This window comes from Buceros rhinoceros, unplaced genomic scaffold (assembly GCF_000710305.1).
Source record: "Buceros rhinoceros silvestris isolate BGI_N320 unplaced genomic scaffold, ASM71030v1 scaffold8886, whole genome shotgun sequence".
NCBI lineage: Eukaryota > Metazoa > Chordata > Aves > Bucerotiformes > Bucerotidae > Buceros > Buceros rhinoceros.
In genome coordinates, this window is record NW_010415883.1 from 18,726 (window position 1) to 35,386 (window position 16,661).

General features: G+C 39.2%; 1 protein-coding gene across 1 annotated transcript in view; it reads right to left on the bottom strand.

Moving 5' to 3' along the window:
• Positions 1 to 16,661, bottom strand: part of LOC104494722 (calcium-binding mitochondrial carrier protein Aralar2) — a 75,627-nt gene that overhangs the window by 7,051 nt on the left and 51,915 nt on the right. The window contains exon 13 of the mRNA XM_010137586.1: positions 10,601 to 10,741. Coding sequence (XP_010135888.1) covers positions 10,601 to 10,741 — 141 coding nt within the window. The remainder of the gene's footprint in view (positions 1 to 10,600; positions 10,742 to 16,661) is intronic.

The window sequence follows — 16,661 nt, forward strand, 5'->3', positions numbered from 1 at the left end:
AAAGAGGGAAAGAAAGAGAGTAGGGCTATAATACCAACTCGTTCACAGAACAGTAACAGGATGATTTACTTGTGATTTTTGAAGTACAGGTGATCTGGGATACAGTTTGTTAAATCTGCCTTGCTTTTGTAAGCCTTATGAACAGCCAACCAAGTTACCAGAAATACAGCTGGCTTCAAACCTAAGTGGGTGGCAAACAGGCAAGGAAAGTTTTCGGGTAGCAGCACACAATCAATTGCTTTTCAAGCAGGAGGGAAAGCAAAAAACCACTAGAGGAGACAACCAAAATAAAATACCAATTAATATCCATGTTTCAACAGCAAAAGGGACTAGCAATCTGTCTTTCCTCAACATGGAGATCCAGAGGACACCAGAGACTGAATATACCAGGACTAAGACCAGCAGGAAGGCACAAACAGGAGGTGGCTTTGGAAAATGGGTAAAATATCTTTCAAGTTTGAGACAGAAATGGTTCATGGATGAGCCTAAGTTTCGTCTCTTTGAAACAAGGATGGAGTCGAGGTGAAAATGCTTGAGGTTCATCCACGAGCCCTCCCAGAGTGCATTCGTCACTGTACTACTCTAGTGTGCAAGTCTACCAGGCATGGCTCAGTGCCAGACATTTCACAGGGGACAGGCTAACATCCACAGAATTTAATTAAATCTAATGATATGCCTGGACATATCTGTAAGCTTAGCACGTACTATAACATGATGCTGATTGTCAAGCAAACACGGAAAGGCAACAAGGTGTCAGAAAAACTGAAAAGTTGCCTTTTGGCTAGTCAAGGCAGGGGTGGGCAAGGAGGATGTGTGACATGAAAACCAGGTCCTGTGACCCAGTGCACAGGAGATGCTAGTTTGCAGTCAGAGAATGCCTCTGAGAAAATATTTATCTAAAACCAGCCAACAGATCTTCTAGCCAGCCTTTCCCTGTGTCACTGCCTCAGTTACTGAACACAGTGAGCACAACACGCTCTGTTCCAACCCCAGCTGCTTTCCAGCTTACTTCTTGACATTTTCAGACTGAGAACTGATCGCGTCCCCCAACAGTCTGTTCAGAGGTTAATGACTCCTGCTGTTCAGACCCTTTGCCTTGTGGCTCAGCTGGATTTGTCTGATTTATGCTGCCAGTCACTGGCTCTCATTATGGCTTTCCAGATACGCTAAGGAAAATGCCATAAAGGAACTCTCGAAGCACTGCCATTGCAGCCGCTCTGCGCTCTGCTGTTCGCCCACGCTGAATGGGGTTATCAGCCATGGAACAAAGCTGGGCTGGAATCAACTCTCAACATTGCCTGCAAAGCCCATACGCTTTACCTTGAGGGCATAGAGAAGGTGAATCTTTTGTATTCACTAGAGACACAAGAATCCTAGCCTCTCCTGTGCAACAGAATACCATTTTACAGTTTACCTTTAATCTTCACATAAAAAGAAAAGACTAGGGTTATACCGAGTTCTGTATGGAAAAAAAAAGAAAAGCTTTTTAATGATCAAATGTCTGCGCCATATTTACCTCACAGAAAAATTAAGAAACTCACTAACGAAACATTCACAGACCAACATGGTTTCTTCAAAGATTTATTTTTAGAGCATGCTTTCCCTCAGAGCAAATCTCCTCGTTGCCTTTGCCCTCAGGGCACATTACTTTTATTTTCTTTGCAATGTTGTCATTAAATGCTGCACACATCTTTTCCTCCACATTTTTTTTCATATTCTGAAATATCTTGACATAGTTAAAATAACTTACAGAAATCAATAAACTCTAAACGCGAGCAACTCTTAACCCAAGCTGTTAATACTCGTCTCCCTTCATTAAAAGGCTCTTTTTTGTCGGGCAGAAACAGCATATTGTTAATATCACTAATAGAATATGTTCAGGTTCGCAGAGAGGGAGGGATGTCCATCAACTTAGTTGGCTCAGTGTAAACAAAACCTGGATCAAAACTTGGATCCACTTTAATAATAACCCAGCTTGGCTTTGGTCCAGCATCGCAACAGTCTAAAGTTTCCCTGCATCGTTCCATTTAAAGTCTGGGAAAGCATGTTTAAAAGCAGGCCTCATTTAACTTCAAGTTAATCATCCGCAACCAGCCTAGGCCAATTAGGAAGGCTTAGGGAGATTGGCCACAGTATCTTGAAAAGCAAAAGAAACATTTATTTTACTTCTCGCACCTTTTTGATGTGGACAACCTGCTGAAAGCCAAAAGGAGTTTTAATCAATCCCCAGAAAGCTGTAAGGATCATCCGCCCGAGTTTATTCTGGCAGCCAAGGTGCAGTCCTGCCAGGCATGAAATTGTTGGGAGATCCTACACACCACGACATGCGCCTCCCTCACACAACAGCCAGTTGGCTCCCATCTTCAATCTCTTTTAATAACCTTAAAGCTCTTAATCTCGAATAGTATCTCACTGAATAAACCAGGGAAGAAAAACCCCCTCATTGTCAAAGATTCGGATAAATAAGCCCAAGTCAGTGCTGGGGCAGGTTCTTTAGCATGCTAATTCCTGCTTATACCAGCTCTACCTGCAAATAAGGCTCTAAACAAACTATTCCTACTACAAGGGGAGAGTAATTACACTGACAAAGGCACCTCTGTGTCGGGTTGGGCAGAAGGAGCCGGCAGGTCTGGGAGACGCAGGCTTAACCGAGTCTCCTGCAGTGAATGCACATTGTCTAGTGCAGGGGGAAAAATGCCAGACTGGGGGGACCTAGCAGCATTCAAGACAACAGTGGTGCACCTTGTCTGAGAGGGTTATTTAATGCTTCTGGCACCTGTACTTACAGCCACCCCCTCTTTTTCTCCTTTACAGTTTTAGAATTTATTTGGCATGTATAATTGTTATTTTGATCCTATAGCTACAAACAATAGGCAGCATGTCATTTCTTGATCATTCTGCATTCTTCTTGGGTTTTACTACAGACTTAACCCTTTGGAATCAGAGCCCTAACAGGTTTTGTAACTGTCAGTCAAACATTACTGGCATTTGCTTTCAAGGGCTGTAATTTTTTCTACTGTAAAATGCCATTCCTTAAAAGCTGCTATAGGTTTTTATTCACATGTACTTATACCAAGCAAAATATGAAATTGATTTAGCACATCAAGTTAGAGGAATAGAATGCTGATTTCACATGCTGTGCCAGCAATTCAGATTCAGTTTGCAGACAAGAATTACTGCTCTTCTGAGTTCAAAGGGCTTTTTTTTGTTGTTGTTATTTTCAAAGAAAATTTCTGAAGATCAGATTCTCACATATGAGAACACAGTTACAAACAGGCATGGTGGACACAAATTAATGTAACTCCTAACTTTTACCACTCTTTCATATGTTCATCACCCCTCTGTAAACCCGCAACTTCAAGAGGTGAAATACTTCAGCTGTTATCAAAGCATCCAGGTGGGAGCTTGGTACACATCCTGTCACATCTGAGATTACGCTTTCCAGGTCAACACACCAGAAGCCCATTTATGAAGTTGTCAAAAAAAAAAAAAATTGAGACTTTCGGAAACTTCTCTGACATGTTTTGAAAATGCAAACTGTGTTGGCAATAACGGCCAAAGCACAAATCTGAGCCACATACCTTCTAGTAACTGTATTCATGTTACCACAACCAATATATCCTTTCCTTGAAGAATCATTTCATACCACATAATTTACTGTCTTCTTGGGATCAGAGAATAACTTTGTTGTGCAAAGTTAAGGAGTGGCACTGCCTGTTATGCTGTAAAGCACTATTCAGAATGATTATTTATTAAAATAATGACTTTAATAAACATTTTATAGCAGATATTATATGGATATAAGTTTCTATGATGTACAAAATAAGTAGGTGTACTTGTAATAGGTATTTACAGGAGCACTTTAAAGTTGTCTTTCGAAAACAGTAGAATATAAATTCAACTTACTTTAACAGGACTTCATGCATGTTACTGTGTAAGACAGGCAGAAGACAGAAACGTATTAGCTAATCTTGTATGATTACTGCAATATTCAACTGTTACCAGAAAGAAAACAAAATCTATTAAAAATACTGAAAACCAGAAATGTATCCTTTTCCATTTCTGCCAACACAAATGACATTTTGTGTTAGGTTAAATGATATTTTCCCTGACTGGAAAATGTTGTCTCTATATTTTTAAGAACAGCTGTCATCTACACCACATGTGTCCCTAAAGAACTTACTAGTCATAAGCTTCCATGCCCTGGTGCTTTCACACCAACAATTACTGGCAGAATGAAGGCAAACAGAGGAAACACATACCTTCTGCAAAAGTGCTGTTCCATTCCTCCCTAAAGAAGCAGCTGGGCTTTGAGAACTACAATGTTTTAAAATACTTTTTTACACAAGTAGTTCATAATTCTAGACAAAGGCAGAAAAAAAAATTTGCTTTCTACCTTTAAAGAATGACAGGGGTTCAACCAAGCAGTTAGCCTAAGGAGCTGCATGCGTCTCATCTTTTTATTGCTGGAATTAACATGCATTTTATTTCTAAGCTGCATATCATCACAGAATTGCTAGTACCTGAACACCCAGTGAAGGCAGAGTGAATCTGGGAGGAAGCTTTGACTTTGTACAGGATGTGAAGGGGGAGCAAAGAGGGCTTCTGTAAGCACATCAGCAGCAAAAGGACAACTAAATAAATTGTGAGGCTGTTGCTCTATGTGGGCAGGAAACCTAGTGACAAAGAACATGGAAAAAGCAGCAAAATTACTTTTGCATTGCTTTTTACTAGTAAAATCTGCCCTCAGGCCTCTCTGCTCTGCAAGCTTACCAGAAAAGACCAGAGGAGCACAGCATTACCTTCAGACAGAGCACTTAAGCCATCTGCACATACACAATCCCTGAGTCCAGAAGAGGTATCTCCAATGGTGCTGAGATAGCTGGCTGATGTTGTTATGAGACTGTTATTACCTTCAAAAGGCCAAGTCAGACAAGAGAGTTCTGATGACTGGAAATAGACAACCACCACACCCATCCTGAAGAAGAGTGAGGAAGATCTGGGAAGCTTCAAGCTGTGTAGGCATACCTCTGTCCCTGGGAGGATTATGGAGCAAATGCTCCAGGAAGTCTTTTCCAAGCATATGAAGGGCAAGAGAGAGATTTGGAACAACCAATATAGATTTACCAAATCATGGCTGACCAACCCGTTTGCCAGACCTGTGGATAAGCAGACAGCAATGGATGTTGTATACCTTGACTATAAGCAATGCTTTTGAGATGGTCTGCCGCAGCATCTTCATAGCTAGTTTGGTGGAACATGAGCTGCACTCTCAGCAGATTCGTGGATGACACTGAATTGAGGGAATAGCTAGTGTGCTATAGGGTAAAGCTGCTATTCAGAGAGACCTTCACAGGATGGAGAAACAGGCTCACAAGAATGTAACAGAGTTCAAATAAGAAAATGCAAAGTCCTTTATCTGGATTGGAATAGCCCTATACAGCACTACAGCCTGAGGCTGAGGTGCCAGAAAGTAGCTTTGGAGAAGAATTCTGGAGGGTACTGGAAGCCAACTTGAATATGGGTAAGCAATGCCTCTTTGCATGAAGTCAGCCAGCCACACCCTGGGCTGTAGTAGCAAGAGTGCAAGGGAAGTGATTATCCTCCTCCATTCGGCACTGGTGAGACCACATCTGGAGTCCTGTGTCCAGTTCTCTCCACTACACGACAGACATTCCCACACCGGACTGAGTCCAGTGCAGGGCCACTGAGCCAGCTGGGTAGCCCATGGTATGTGAGGAGAGGCCAAGAGAACTCAGGTGTGCTGAACTCTGAGTAGAGCAGGCTAGGAAGAGACCTTATTGCTCTGTTCGGCTCCTTAAAGGGAGGGTGCAGGGAAGATAACTTTTCTTGGAGGTGCACAGTGGAAGAATTAGAGGTGATGGACAAGAGCTGTAACACAGCCAATTCCAATTAGTCATTAGAAAAAGGGTGAGGGGGGTTTTGTTTTGTTTTAAACCATGAAAGGAGTTAAATACTGGGTTGGGTCAGGTTGCCCAGATGACCTCCAGACTGGCTTTCAACACAAATTACTGTGATTCTAACATCAAGTCTGCAAGTAGAGTGGAGTACAGAGCAGAGATCTTGGCAAAGTACTACAGTGAATTGTTTTGTGTCACTAACGGAGTAGAGCACCACGTTACCATGCCAATGAATGACCCAAAAGAATATTAATCTCACTAATATAGAGGGGCATCAAAACTACGCAACTCCTCATCTTCATGATCCTGAAATGGCTGTTCATTTGGTCTAGAATGCTGGGATGGTTCTGATCATGATCAATATAAGATTAGCTCGGATGCAAAAAGGGTTTACATTGCATTTCCTCTGTTAAATTCTGTTGACATGGGGCACAAAGTTTATTTGTCTGTGCCTTGGTTTTCTCTGTAAATGCAACACAGGAACACAGAAATTACCTGTATCGGGGAGTGTGGACATTTCATTTCAAAATTCACTGAAAGTGCTTCATAGGTAGAAATTAATACAAAATATAAGAATTCAAACAACAAGCAGTAGATCTTGTTAAGACATGCTGGAATTTGCCTCACGAAGCTAAAACTGACATACGTAATTCTTGCGTCTTCTCGCTACAGCTATAATAAATGAAAGCATATTCTTCCTCACTGACTACCATATGGGACTCTTACAGATTTTCACCTGAATTTCAGCATAACATATTCATAGGTATTGAGCAGAGCATGCCAGATTGATCTATGGTGGCCAGAACAGCTTTCAAAATGATTTATTTCTGAACTGAGAAAAGAGAATTGTCACTGCAGTCCTTGCAACACGGTAAATGGAACAGCACCAAAGTGGAGAGAAACAGAAAAGCCAGCGTGCAGCAGACTGATCACCAGTCCTGATTTAAGGCATTTGTAATTATCCACACAGAAGTAAACTCACATAGAAGAGCAACAGAAACACTTCAGGTCTACTACAAGCTTGCAGACTGACTGGTAATGTTCTCATTTATCACAATAAAAAACAACCACTACAAAATATCTGTGCTCCTGTTTTGAAAACTTACCATTATGGTAATACTAGTTTCAAGTTAACATCTCACCTTCTGGGCTCCACCTTCCAGTTAAGTATGTGATGTCCCTCCATTTACTCTGTTTGTACAATGAGCAGATTTTCTCCACTGCTAGCAGTACAGACAAATCATTGATCTTTGCTCCCTGTGGATTTTACCAGCCAAGCGACAGGTTGAGGGAATCCCTTTTTTTTCCATCTCAAAGCAAGACATTTAAGGAAATTCCATAAGCAAGTGGGGATCCTGACCCTCTGTACAACTTCTCATACTATCCTGCCGTACTTGGCCTCATCTAGACAGTGGCTAGCTTCACATTTTTGAGGGACACAGCACTATAGGCACTTGATATCTATTAAACCAGACATCAGAAGTGAATTATTTGGGTGCTCAGTGGTGTAAGCTACTGTAGAAAACTGCAGTCAACTCTTCTTAGAGCAGTTTTATGAGAATTTTGAACAAGTGGAAAAGGAGGAACATTATGGTTTTGGTATCTTGAACCAAAACTGATGGAGTAGTTAATTTTTGTTAGTTTTGCTTTCTTTTGGCACAAAAAGAAAAAAGAATTTAAACCATACCAAATAGTAAAAAAATTAAAACAAAAAAATTTGTTATCCACTATGAAATGGAATACTATGCTTAAATTTTGGATTGTTAAGCTTTTTTTTTAAAGAAAACTTAGGGTAAAGAAAAGACACTAATTTCTTTAAAATTACAATTTCCTGAGATGAAAAGTCTAGAATTTTGCTTTCAACGCTTGCAAAAGAAAGTTTGTAAGTTGGTCCTAAATCATGGCTAAGATAGACCAGTGTTGTTTAAACATCTGGAATACTTACATGAAGGCCCATTAAGCCTATAAAGAAACTCCAAGATTCACAAATAAACTGTTTTCTAGATGAAGTATCTATTCTTGCTCTCCTGCAGCAGTGTATGTAGAGTCCTATTTGGACTAAGTACGTTCAGGGTTTGAAATACAAGCCTTGTGTCTTGAGTCAGAAAATCTTGATTCCTGTTTTACAGTTTTAAAGCTAATTTGATTCATTAAGAGTACAGACATTCCAAATGCACCAAGATATTTCAGTTCTTACTAGTAGAACATTTATTATTATGTGATGTTCACTTGGTCATTATAGTTACTCAAGTAATTTCTTAGAAGCACCACCAGAGAAGGTAGCACCTACCAAAACTAGTCTCGTCTGAAACACATTTTAGACTATAGATGTTGCTGGGTAGCACTTACTGGGGCTGGAAACTTTGATACAATGAGTTATTAATCCCTGCCTGTTCTCACCAGCACTATCAGCTTCAGCACAAGCTGAAGGCCTGTATTGCCGCTAACACTGCTGTTCCAAAAGCACTTCAAAGCAGTATAAAACTCCTCTGATGCACTCTGATGGGCTCTCCATGCCATTCCTCCCTTTGCCTGGCTACAACCATCCCAAGGAGCTACAGAGTGAGCTGTTCTGGTTTCAAAACAAAGTAAGCTGTAAGAAAGAGGAGGTTTTAGTTTTAATGAGTTTCCTGTTGCAGATCATTATGTGGCAGCACCAACATTCTTGCTGGCATACAAGAGAGGGGGCAGATAGGTTTGCCTTTCTTTTTTTGGCTACAGTGCCCAAGCGTTTGGTGGACAACAGCACAAACCTGCCCAATGACCGAGCTAGCTGAGACTAAACATGCACTTGCACTTCAGAAGTGGTCTGTGCTCTGTTGGGTGGATGACTGATTGTCAGGCGAAATTCTCTAGTTTTGTCAAATCAGTCAAAATTTTGTAGGCAGTGAATCCAAACTGGACATACAAAAGGACATGAACACAAGGAGTGGAGTGGAGGGGTGGAGGGAGACAGAAGCAGAGACTACGGAAGATTTAAACCAAACCAAAACCCTTCTGTAGCTTTTTTTTTTTTTTTGGTGGAGATAAATTGACTTCATAAATGAACCAATGAAACTGCATAGCTTGTGATGAAATAACTGGCCGTTTCAGTGCAACATAGTACTTTTACCAGCTCCTGTTAGGTGTATTCCTTGCAAATATTCATGAACTATCTATTCTACTATACCTCAATACAACCCAAGACATTAACGACATTTAAAATGGAAAAAAAATCAGCAAATTCTGTTCAGCCACCACAAGCAGGTATTCAGAAAAAAAAAAAAAAAATCTAAAAAATGCTAACTTCAGTAAACTAGTTCATCACTCTTCCTCGCATTATTTTTACTTGTCCAAGTAAGTCAGTAGCTGCCCTCCATTCCTGCACAGCCCCAGGGATGCAAACTGTTTACCATACCCATGTTTTCAGTTGTAAATGTTGACCTGATCAACACCATAAAGCCATTTACTGGGAATTTACACAACAGCATCAGCTACAGTAAAACACCTAAAAAATTAGCAAGTCAATTTAATGGGAAGAACAACTCCCCATCAAATCCTATTCAGACCCGCAACTTCTCTCCAAGCCAAAACATACATACATCTTCTCCTGGGCAGGCTTTCTCTTTGTCATGTTAACAGAACAGTTTAAAAGGATTGGATGCTTAAAAACAGAGATGGAATTTCAGTACTGTGGAGGAGGGGCTTGGACCTTATTTGGCGGTTTTTGAAGCATCTTCAGTTTACAGTTACACTGCTGTAAATAAGAAACAGAGGAATACTGCCTGCTGCACTGGGAATACTGGGACAAATGGGTAGCGTGGAAGCTTTCACCCAAGAAGTAGGCTGCAGAGTCTGAAGAAACACCACATGGTGCTCAGAAGTATATGGCATTCATTACAGTTTTTGTTTCAACACTCTGCAATGGCTATCTCAAAGTACTCCAAGAGGTTTCATACTTGCCCATATCAAGTCTCCATCTAGAAGTAGAAGACAGTATGTAACATTTCAATTATTTGCATCATACATCCTATTAGATTCAACAGAAGATGCTTCTAATCCTGCTGCAGTCTAACATTAAAACTACCTTTATTTATTTATGTATCTATGTGTGGACAGTAATGTAGAAAGCAGCACTCCAGAGTCCGTAGTATACACTCAGAAAAGCAGCTTCTCCTGATACTACTTATAGCAACATTCTGTTAAAGTAGCAAGAGGAAGCTTCCTTTAGGAGTTTATTTTTATGCTGGGCTCTCACTTTCTGTATTCCTTCACTATTACCCTGTTGCAATTAATTTCCACCACCAAATTAACAATGTCATCTGGGAAAGTTGCTGAATCAAACACAGAAGAGCAAAAGCAAAGCTCCAAAAGTGTAAGTTCTGTATCATGAAGCAGATGAAATAAGTTTATTTTTACACAAGATGAAATCAGGCATTGCATCAGGAATCACAAACTAATCCTCAGTGAACAATATTTAAGCTTGCTGACATGAAAAATCTTAGTAAGGTCCAGAAGAACCACGTGCTCAAAAACAAGAGACAGTTTCTTCCATGAAAAATGAAGACACAGTATCACAGAATAAAGAATTCTTTTTAGAAATACAATCATGTCCACCTATGAAGGTTTCTGAAATGATGTTTTGATTGGAAATATTGATAATTGGCTTTTAATGCATGCATATATATAACAAAGCATACCTTATAGAGACCAAAGAAGCCTAAGTCCCGTAATACAGTGAGGGCACTAACTCGTGGACCAGTAGTAATTTCTCCAGCCACCTGTAATCGAATCTTGACAATTTCCAGTGGATTGGTAAAGATCACTTGAGAACCTCCAGCCTGAAATTAAAAGTGGAAGTCAACCCGTTACATTATTTGCAGTGTACGTGCTGTTACATTCAAGAGAAGACATTTTTAAACCTGCTACAGTCAGTTAAGCTATTAGCAGACTAGAGTTTTAGTATCAGTTAATAACCTGCAACTCACAAGGCGGGAAGCCTACTACACCCCCTGCCCCCAAGATGAGTGGTCAGGGAAAAGAGACACTGCAGGACACTGCAGTACAGAGAGTCACTAGCTCAATTTTTGCTACAAGAATACATTCATCAACACCAATTTATGCAATTCTGACAAGCCAAGAACATTGTAAATCAAGTTATGAAGTGAAGGGAAAAATTAGTAACCATGTAAAGAAATTAAGATGTGCATGCCAGTTCTTAGAAAGTGGAAAAATACTACAGAAGAGCAGAAGTCCAGCAGAAGCTTTTTCAGCATGAGTTTTAGCATGAATTCACAGAACAAAGGACACATAGATTCCAAAGACCAGAACTGCAGATATATTGTGCTTATTTTAAAACCCCACTGAACTACCAGTTTCAGTGCCATTAAATACTGTTTGATTCAAGAGTCTGAGCTCCACATCATTATTTGTGCACCAGGTATTAAAGAAAAGAAGGCCCACAGACTGAAGGATTCGATTAACCAAGAACCACTTAATGTTTTTAATGTGTCAGTCTCCATTTGTTGGGAGGCATCACTCAACAGATTTTGAAAGTTAGACTTAAAGCACAATGGTGGCAAGCATTTCGGATTCCCTGCTAGTTCTTGTAACGTTCATCTCATCCACAATTACATAATGTAGGGCAATAACCTTTCTGCTACACTGACAGATCCCAAGTTAAAATTCTGAAACAAGGACAAAAAAGAAACAAAGGTAACAAGGACAAAGAGATATTAAAAAACATAATAGTTCAAAATCCGTCTGGTCCAAATTTAGTGTCATTCCAACTTCTGTTAACTTCTTAATTACTTGGTCCAACAGCTACGCCCTTTTCTAGGTTCTAAAATCACACAAACTATGCAAAGGACAACCCTCACTCTCCCCACAACAAAACAACTATTTCTTTTCTAGAAGGTAATGACTAAAATGAAATAAGTTGCATTTAAAAGCACTTGCATCTAGCCATGTCTAGTTTGTAAACACTATGTGCACACCTTTTTTAAATTATCCACATGTTAGAAGAATTAATCATAGCTCAGATTAACTATCATTCAAAATAAAAAATAAGAGCAGTAATACGGTTTAAATAATGCGCTGAAGAAAAGGCAAATCGCACGAACAACTATTCTTGTCTACCACTTAGACTGAGTATACACAGTGTGGTTACAAATTAAAGTCTTTACATAACCCTCAAAATATCCCAAATGTTTCCTATTTTGACCAGAAAAAGCACGCTCTTATATTACTCAACTGGTTTTGACTTTCAAATTGGCAAAATGTACTTTCATTGCCTTTACCAAACCAGAATCCTGGTACCTATAAAACAACTATTCCTGTTGCCATCAGAAATTAAGACTGATAAATTATTTGGCACATACGCTGACTTCAGTTTTGCACTTAAACTGAAACATTTTAAGTAAGAAAGAATTCAATAATAACAATAAAAAATGTTTCATTTACTTGTCTACTCATCTTGCAAAGTCTCAAAATGAAAAAAAAAAAAAATCCTGGAAACGTCCTTATGGTGAATTATAAATTCCTGTATAATAAAAATTTTGGTCTATGTAGTACATATCTTAGACATTCCCACGTGCCATCACACATATTTTCTTATTAGAAGGATAAAAACCCAATTGCAGGTGATACTGTTCATTTTCAAATTTGCTGTAGCACAGCCCTCCTCTAAAACACACTACTTAAAAACTCATACCAACTGCGGTGTTAGCTCAAATAAATTACTTTCCTCGGTACGATATTCTCGCAGTTCATTGTGCCATGACTCCACAGGAAGTGTTCCTTTAGTCTTCACTACACTAATGTGGAAAACCACATTAAAATTTAAAAGATTACAACAAAATTAAGTTTAATTATTATGTTATTAATATTTTTATCATTATTATTGCACAAAACCACTGAGCTATTTAAAAATCTATTTAAAAAATCTTTATAAGTGATTGCCATATTTAAAGAAAGGAAATAGAAACGTATCTGATTTTAAAGGAGAATAAAGACAAATAATTTCTGAATTCAGACAAACGGGAAGTAATTCAGGTGCTAGCACATACAAACATTTATGTTTGCACGTCCAGCCTGGCTGCATCCACACTTGCAGCATTTGATGTTTGTGGCTTTGGGTTAATCACACAAGACTTCCTCTGCTTCAGCCTGCTGTTTGAAAAATGGGGATACTTAATTTACCCACCTCATACAATCAAGCTCACTGCATTCAGTTTTTTAAAACACTGAGACCTGCATGCACCAGGCATTACTAAAAAGACTACGGGTTTTGTTGCCCACAAAGCAGGTCTTAAGAAAGACATTGAAAATTTCTAATGAAGTCTTTCCACAAAACTGTGCAGGTACTAGCCCAGAGCTCCCTGAAGATCCCTTTGTCATCCTCTGAATTTGATCAAAGATCAGAAGACTTGACAGAGGATCTCACTAGGAAGCTTTCTGCCACCTGCCTGCTTTGTGATGGAGAGGAAGGCTGGTTTATCAGCCCTGCAATGGCAGTTCTAGTAGTAACAAGTACAGTTGCTTGATGGGGAGTTTTTATCACTCCTTTACTTAACCATCTCTGCTAGTAACTGCAGCTCCTTACTCTCAAAATGACAGGGGTGGGTGTGTGGGGTGGGGAAGGTGGTGTGTGTGTGTGTAAGCAAACAGAAGATGGCTACTACACTCTCTAATGAAATTATTTCTTGCTTGTCTAGTGTTGGAAACTCCTATTGTTATTCATCATCATAGTATGCCAATACCTCATAAATATTAATGGTATTTCCTCCCAGTGCTCCTGTGAGGAAAGCACAATAACTTCAGTTTTGCAAGAAGGGGATCTGAGGAAAATAAGTTAATTGTATGCCCAGTGTGTGCATCCCCCTAGCTGAAACATACACAACTTGTATGAATCTCCAGACACCTTGATCTCTGAATCAGTAGCTTGAATCACAAGCACGGCTTCTGTCTTCTGAGGTTTTGTATAGTGAATGCAATGAAAGAAATCTCAACAATCTATCTTCCAGTCACTTAAAGGTGCTGGTATAAACTTACGGAAAAAGAAGCCAAAACATCATCAGCACATTTTATCGCCCTTATCATTCATTCTGTTTGACCAAAAGTTGAAGAACATTGCCTTCTTGTTTGCTAACTTTGCAGATGAAAGTGTGTTTCATTTTAACATTTCAAAATATGCTTCCAAAGGTCAGAATTTGAAAACTACTTTTTTTGGCCAGAATAAACACAGTTTCAGCTCAGGTTGCTCAAGCTTAATGATTTCTCCACTAAGCTTCACAGAAATCAGCTTCGTCAAGTGTTTATTAGAGATAGTTCCCAACAACGCAAGTTTTTCTATGCTGAAATTACAAACTTGAATACCCTCAAGTCTGAATTCCGTATCACCTCTTTCAATTGTTTTTAAAGAAACAAATGATCTGACTGTAAGAGCAAATCTATTACCTTTTAGTTATTATCATGTGATTAAAATAAAAAACGTAATTTTGAATTATTTATAGGAGTAGATACCTAGAGGTACTGCATAGATAATTATCTGTAAGGGCCCCCAAAACGGCCATATTATTCTGAAAGAATTTAACATTTGACCTAATCACACACACTTAGGGTCTTGTTTGATGCAAAGCAAGAAAATAAAAGGGAAATACCTCTGCCATCTAAGAACTCTTTATACACAGATCTGCATGCCTATGAAATGTTCAATGTGCTTTAACACATGGACAGCTAGCTATGCATCCACACACATGTGAATTTTTAAAAACAAGCTTCTCCCCACCCCTGCCCATTTTTTGCAGTTCTTCAACTCTGCACTTGGTATGATATCACTCAACACCTCTCGATGGCAGTATAGTCTTGTACAGTAAACACTACTATCTATCACGTCTCCTTCTACTTCCCTACTTTCCCGAGTAGAAGGGAGAAGTAGAAATAGTTGAGGTATTTTTTTTTTTATCCATAGGGAAATAGAACCCACAGTGTAGTGAAAAAAAATTGGTTTAATAACAACTGCTTAACAACACTCCAGTTTAAGAAGTCAGAATGTTTTCTACTTCTTCACGCATTCAAATCATCTCGTAATAAACTTTACTGGAAAATAAACAGATTTTCACCACCCTCATTATACTAAGAAAAGGAATTCCTGTTCTTTTTAATGTAACTGCATTTTATGCCTTTACGAGATTACATAAGAAATGAACACACCAGACCCAAATCTCCTAGGGCTTTTACACCTCTATTTGAAAGTTTCATTGTACGTTCTAAAGAGAATATAGATTGCAATTCAGGAAGAAAATTCTGTTTTCCATACCAGAAGAAAATACTAGATTCTTCTCCTTTCATCACTACTGACCATCACCTGTTCTCGTGCCTCTAATTAACCTTATTACCTACTTCAAATCATAGCCTTTTCCTGTTCTCAGCTAAGAGTATTTAGGGTCAGCCTAGATCTTTCTTCTGCATCCCATCCAACTTGTCATATATCACCTTTTAAGGCTGCATGGATGAAGAAAGGATTATTACTGCTACTAGAGTGTTAATATTTCACAACGATATCACCCAGCAACAGCAATTATGGCAATTAATGGCAACCATTAAAATACATATCAACATATTATATAATCACCCAAAATCAACCTCTGGAAAAGAAATCATCTACAATGCCTTGATTACTCGTTCAGTTTGCAAAAAGACAAGCAGATGCAAGTTCCAAAATTTTTAGTCATTTATCACATTCAGTCACTTCTGTCCCAGGTCCTTACTCCTTTCCAGTTGCCAGATGCAGCTTGTTTTCCCATGCATTTGCTAGCATGCATTAATCCTAATTAAAGTCCAAGTTCCTAAAGTGCTGAGCATTGTACATTGTTCCCTATCATAAAAAAAATAAAAATTAAATTAAGCACGTACTCAAGGGACACAAGAATGTAAGAATTACCATAATAAAGGGCAACCAAAGCACAGAACTATTCAATGATTTACTACAAAATCACATACTAACTCTACAACAGATCAAGGCTTAGAAGCCAGATTTACGGAGTGCCACTGCAGGGCTTCAAACTACCTCTAAACATCACGGTGTTTGTATGGCAAAGGACCCCAAGAGCATCATATGAATTATGCTGAACCACTGCAGAGGTGATTTCACTATGGACCTGCCTGTTACCAGAAGAGCTACTGAGTAACAGACATCCGTCCAAAATGACTGTTTTTCTTATAGATTTCAAAGGTGGCAACCTTAATTAGGTGATGCTGTATGTCAAGTGCAGAGCATACTGAAGTCTCCAAAGCTTGGATCTATGCTACCTATTTTTCTGATAAAGCAGACTTCAAAAATCCAGACAAGCCATCTCATGCCTTTTTGTTTCCTCTTGTCTGTGGTCCTACCTATACAGGATTCTGAAAATGCTCTTTAGCAATGGGATTTCATATAGTAAATACCTTTTCTTCAGATCACGAGGAGATTTCCTGAGCCCTCAATCATCTGCTCTTCACTACCCTGACCAGGCAAGCACAGAAACAGCTTTTGTGCTGCTCAGGCAGAAATCTGTTTTCCCCCAGCTAATCCTTCTTGTCCTCCAAGGACAGCCTTCTCTTGGTCCGGCTAAGGTCTTACTTTAGGCGGCTCAAACACCAAACGCTGCTAGAATCGCAGAGTCTTGTTAACATCCAAGTGCACATAAAGGGAAAAGCAAGCTCACATAAAAGTGTTCATAAACAGAACTGCAATTAGTCTGAGCAGAAGTACATTCCTGC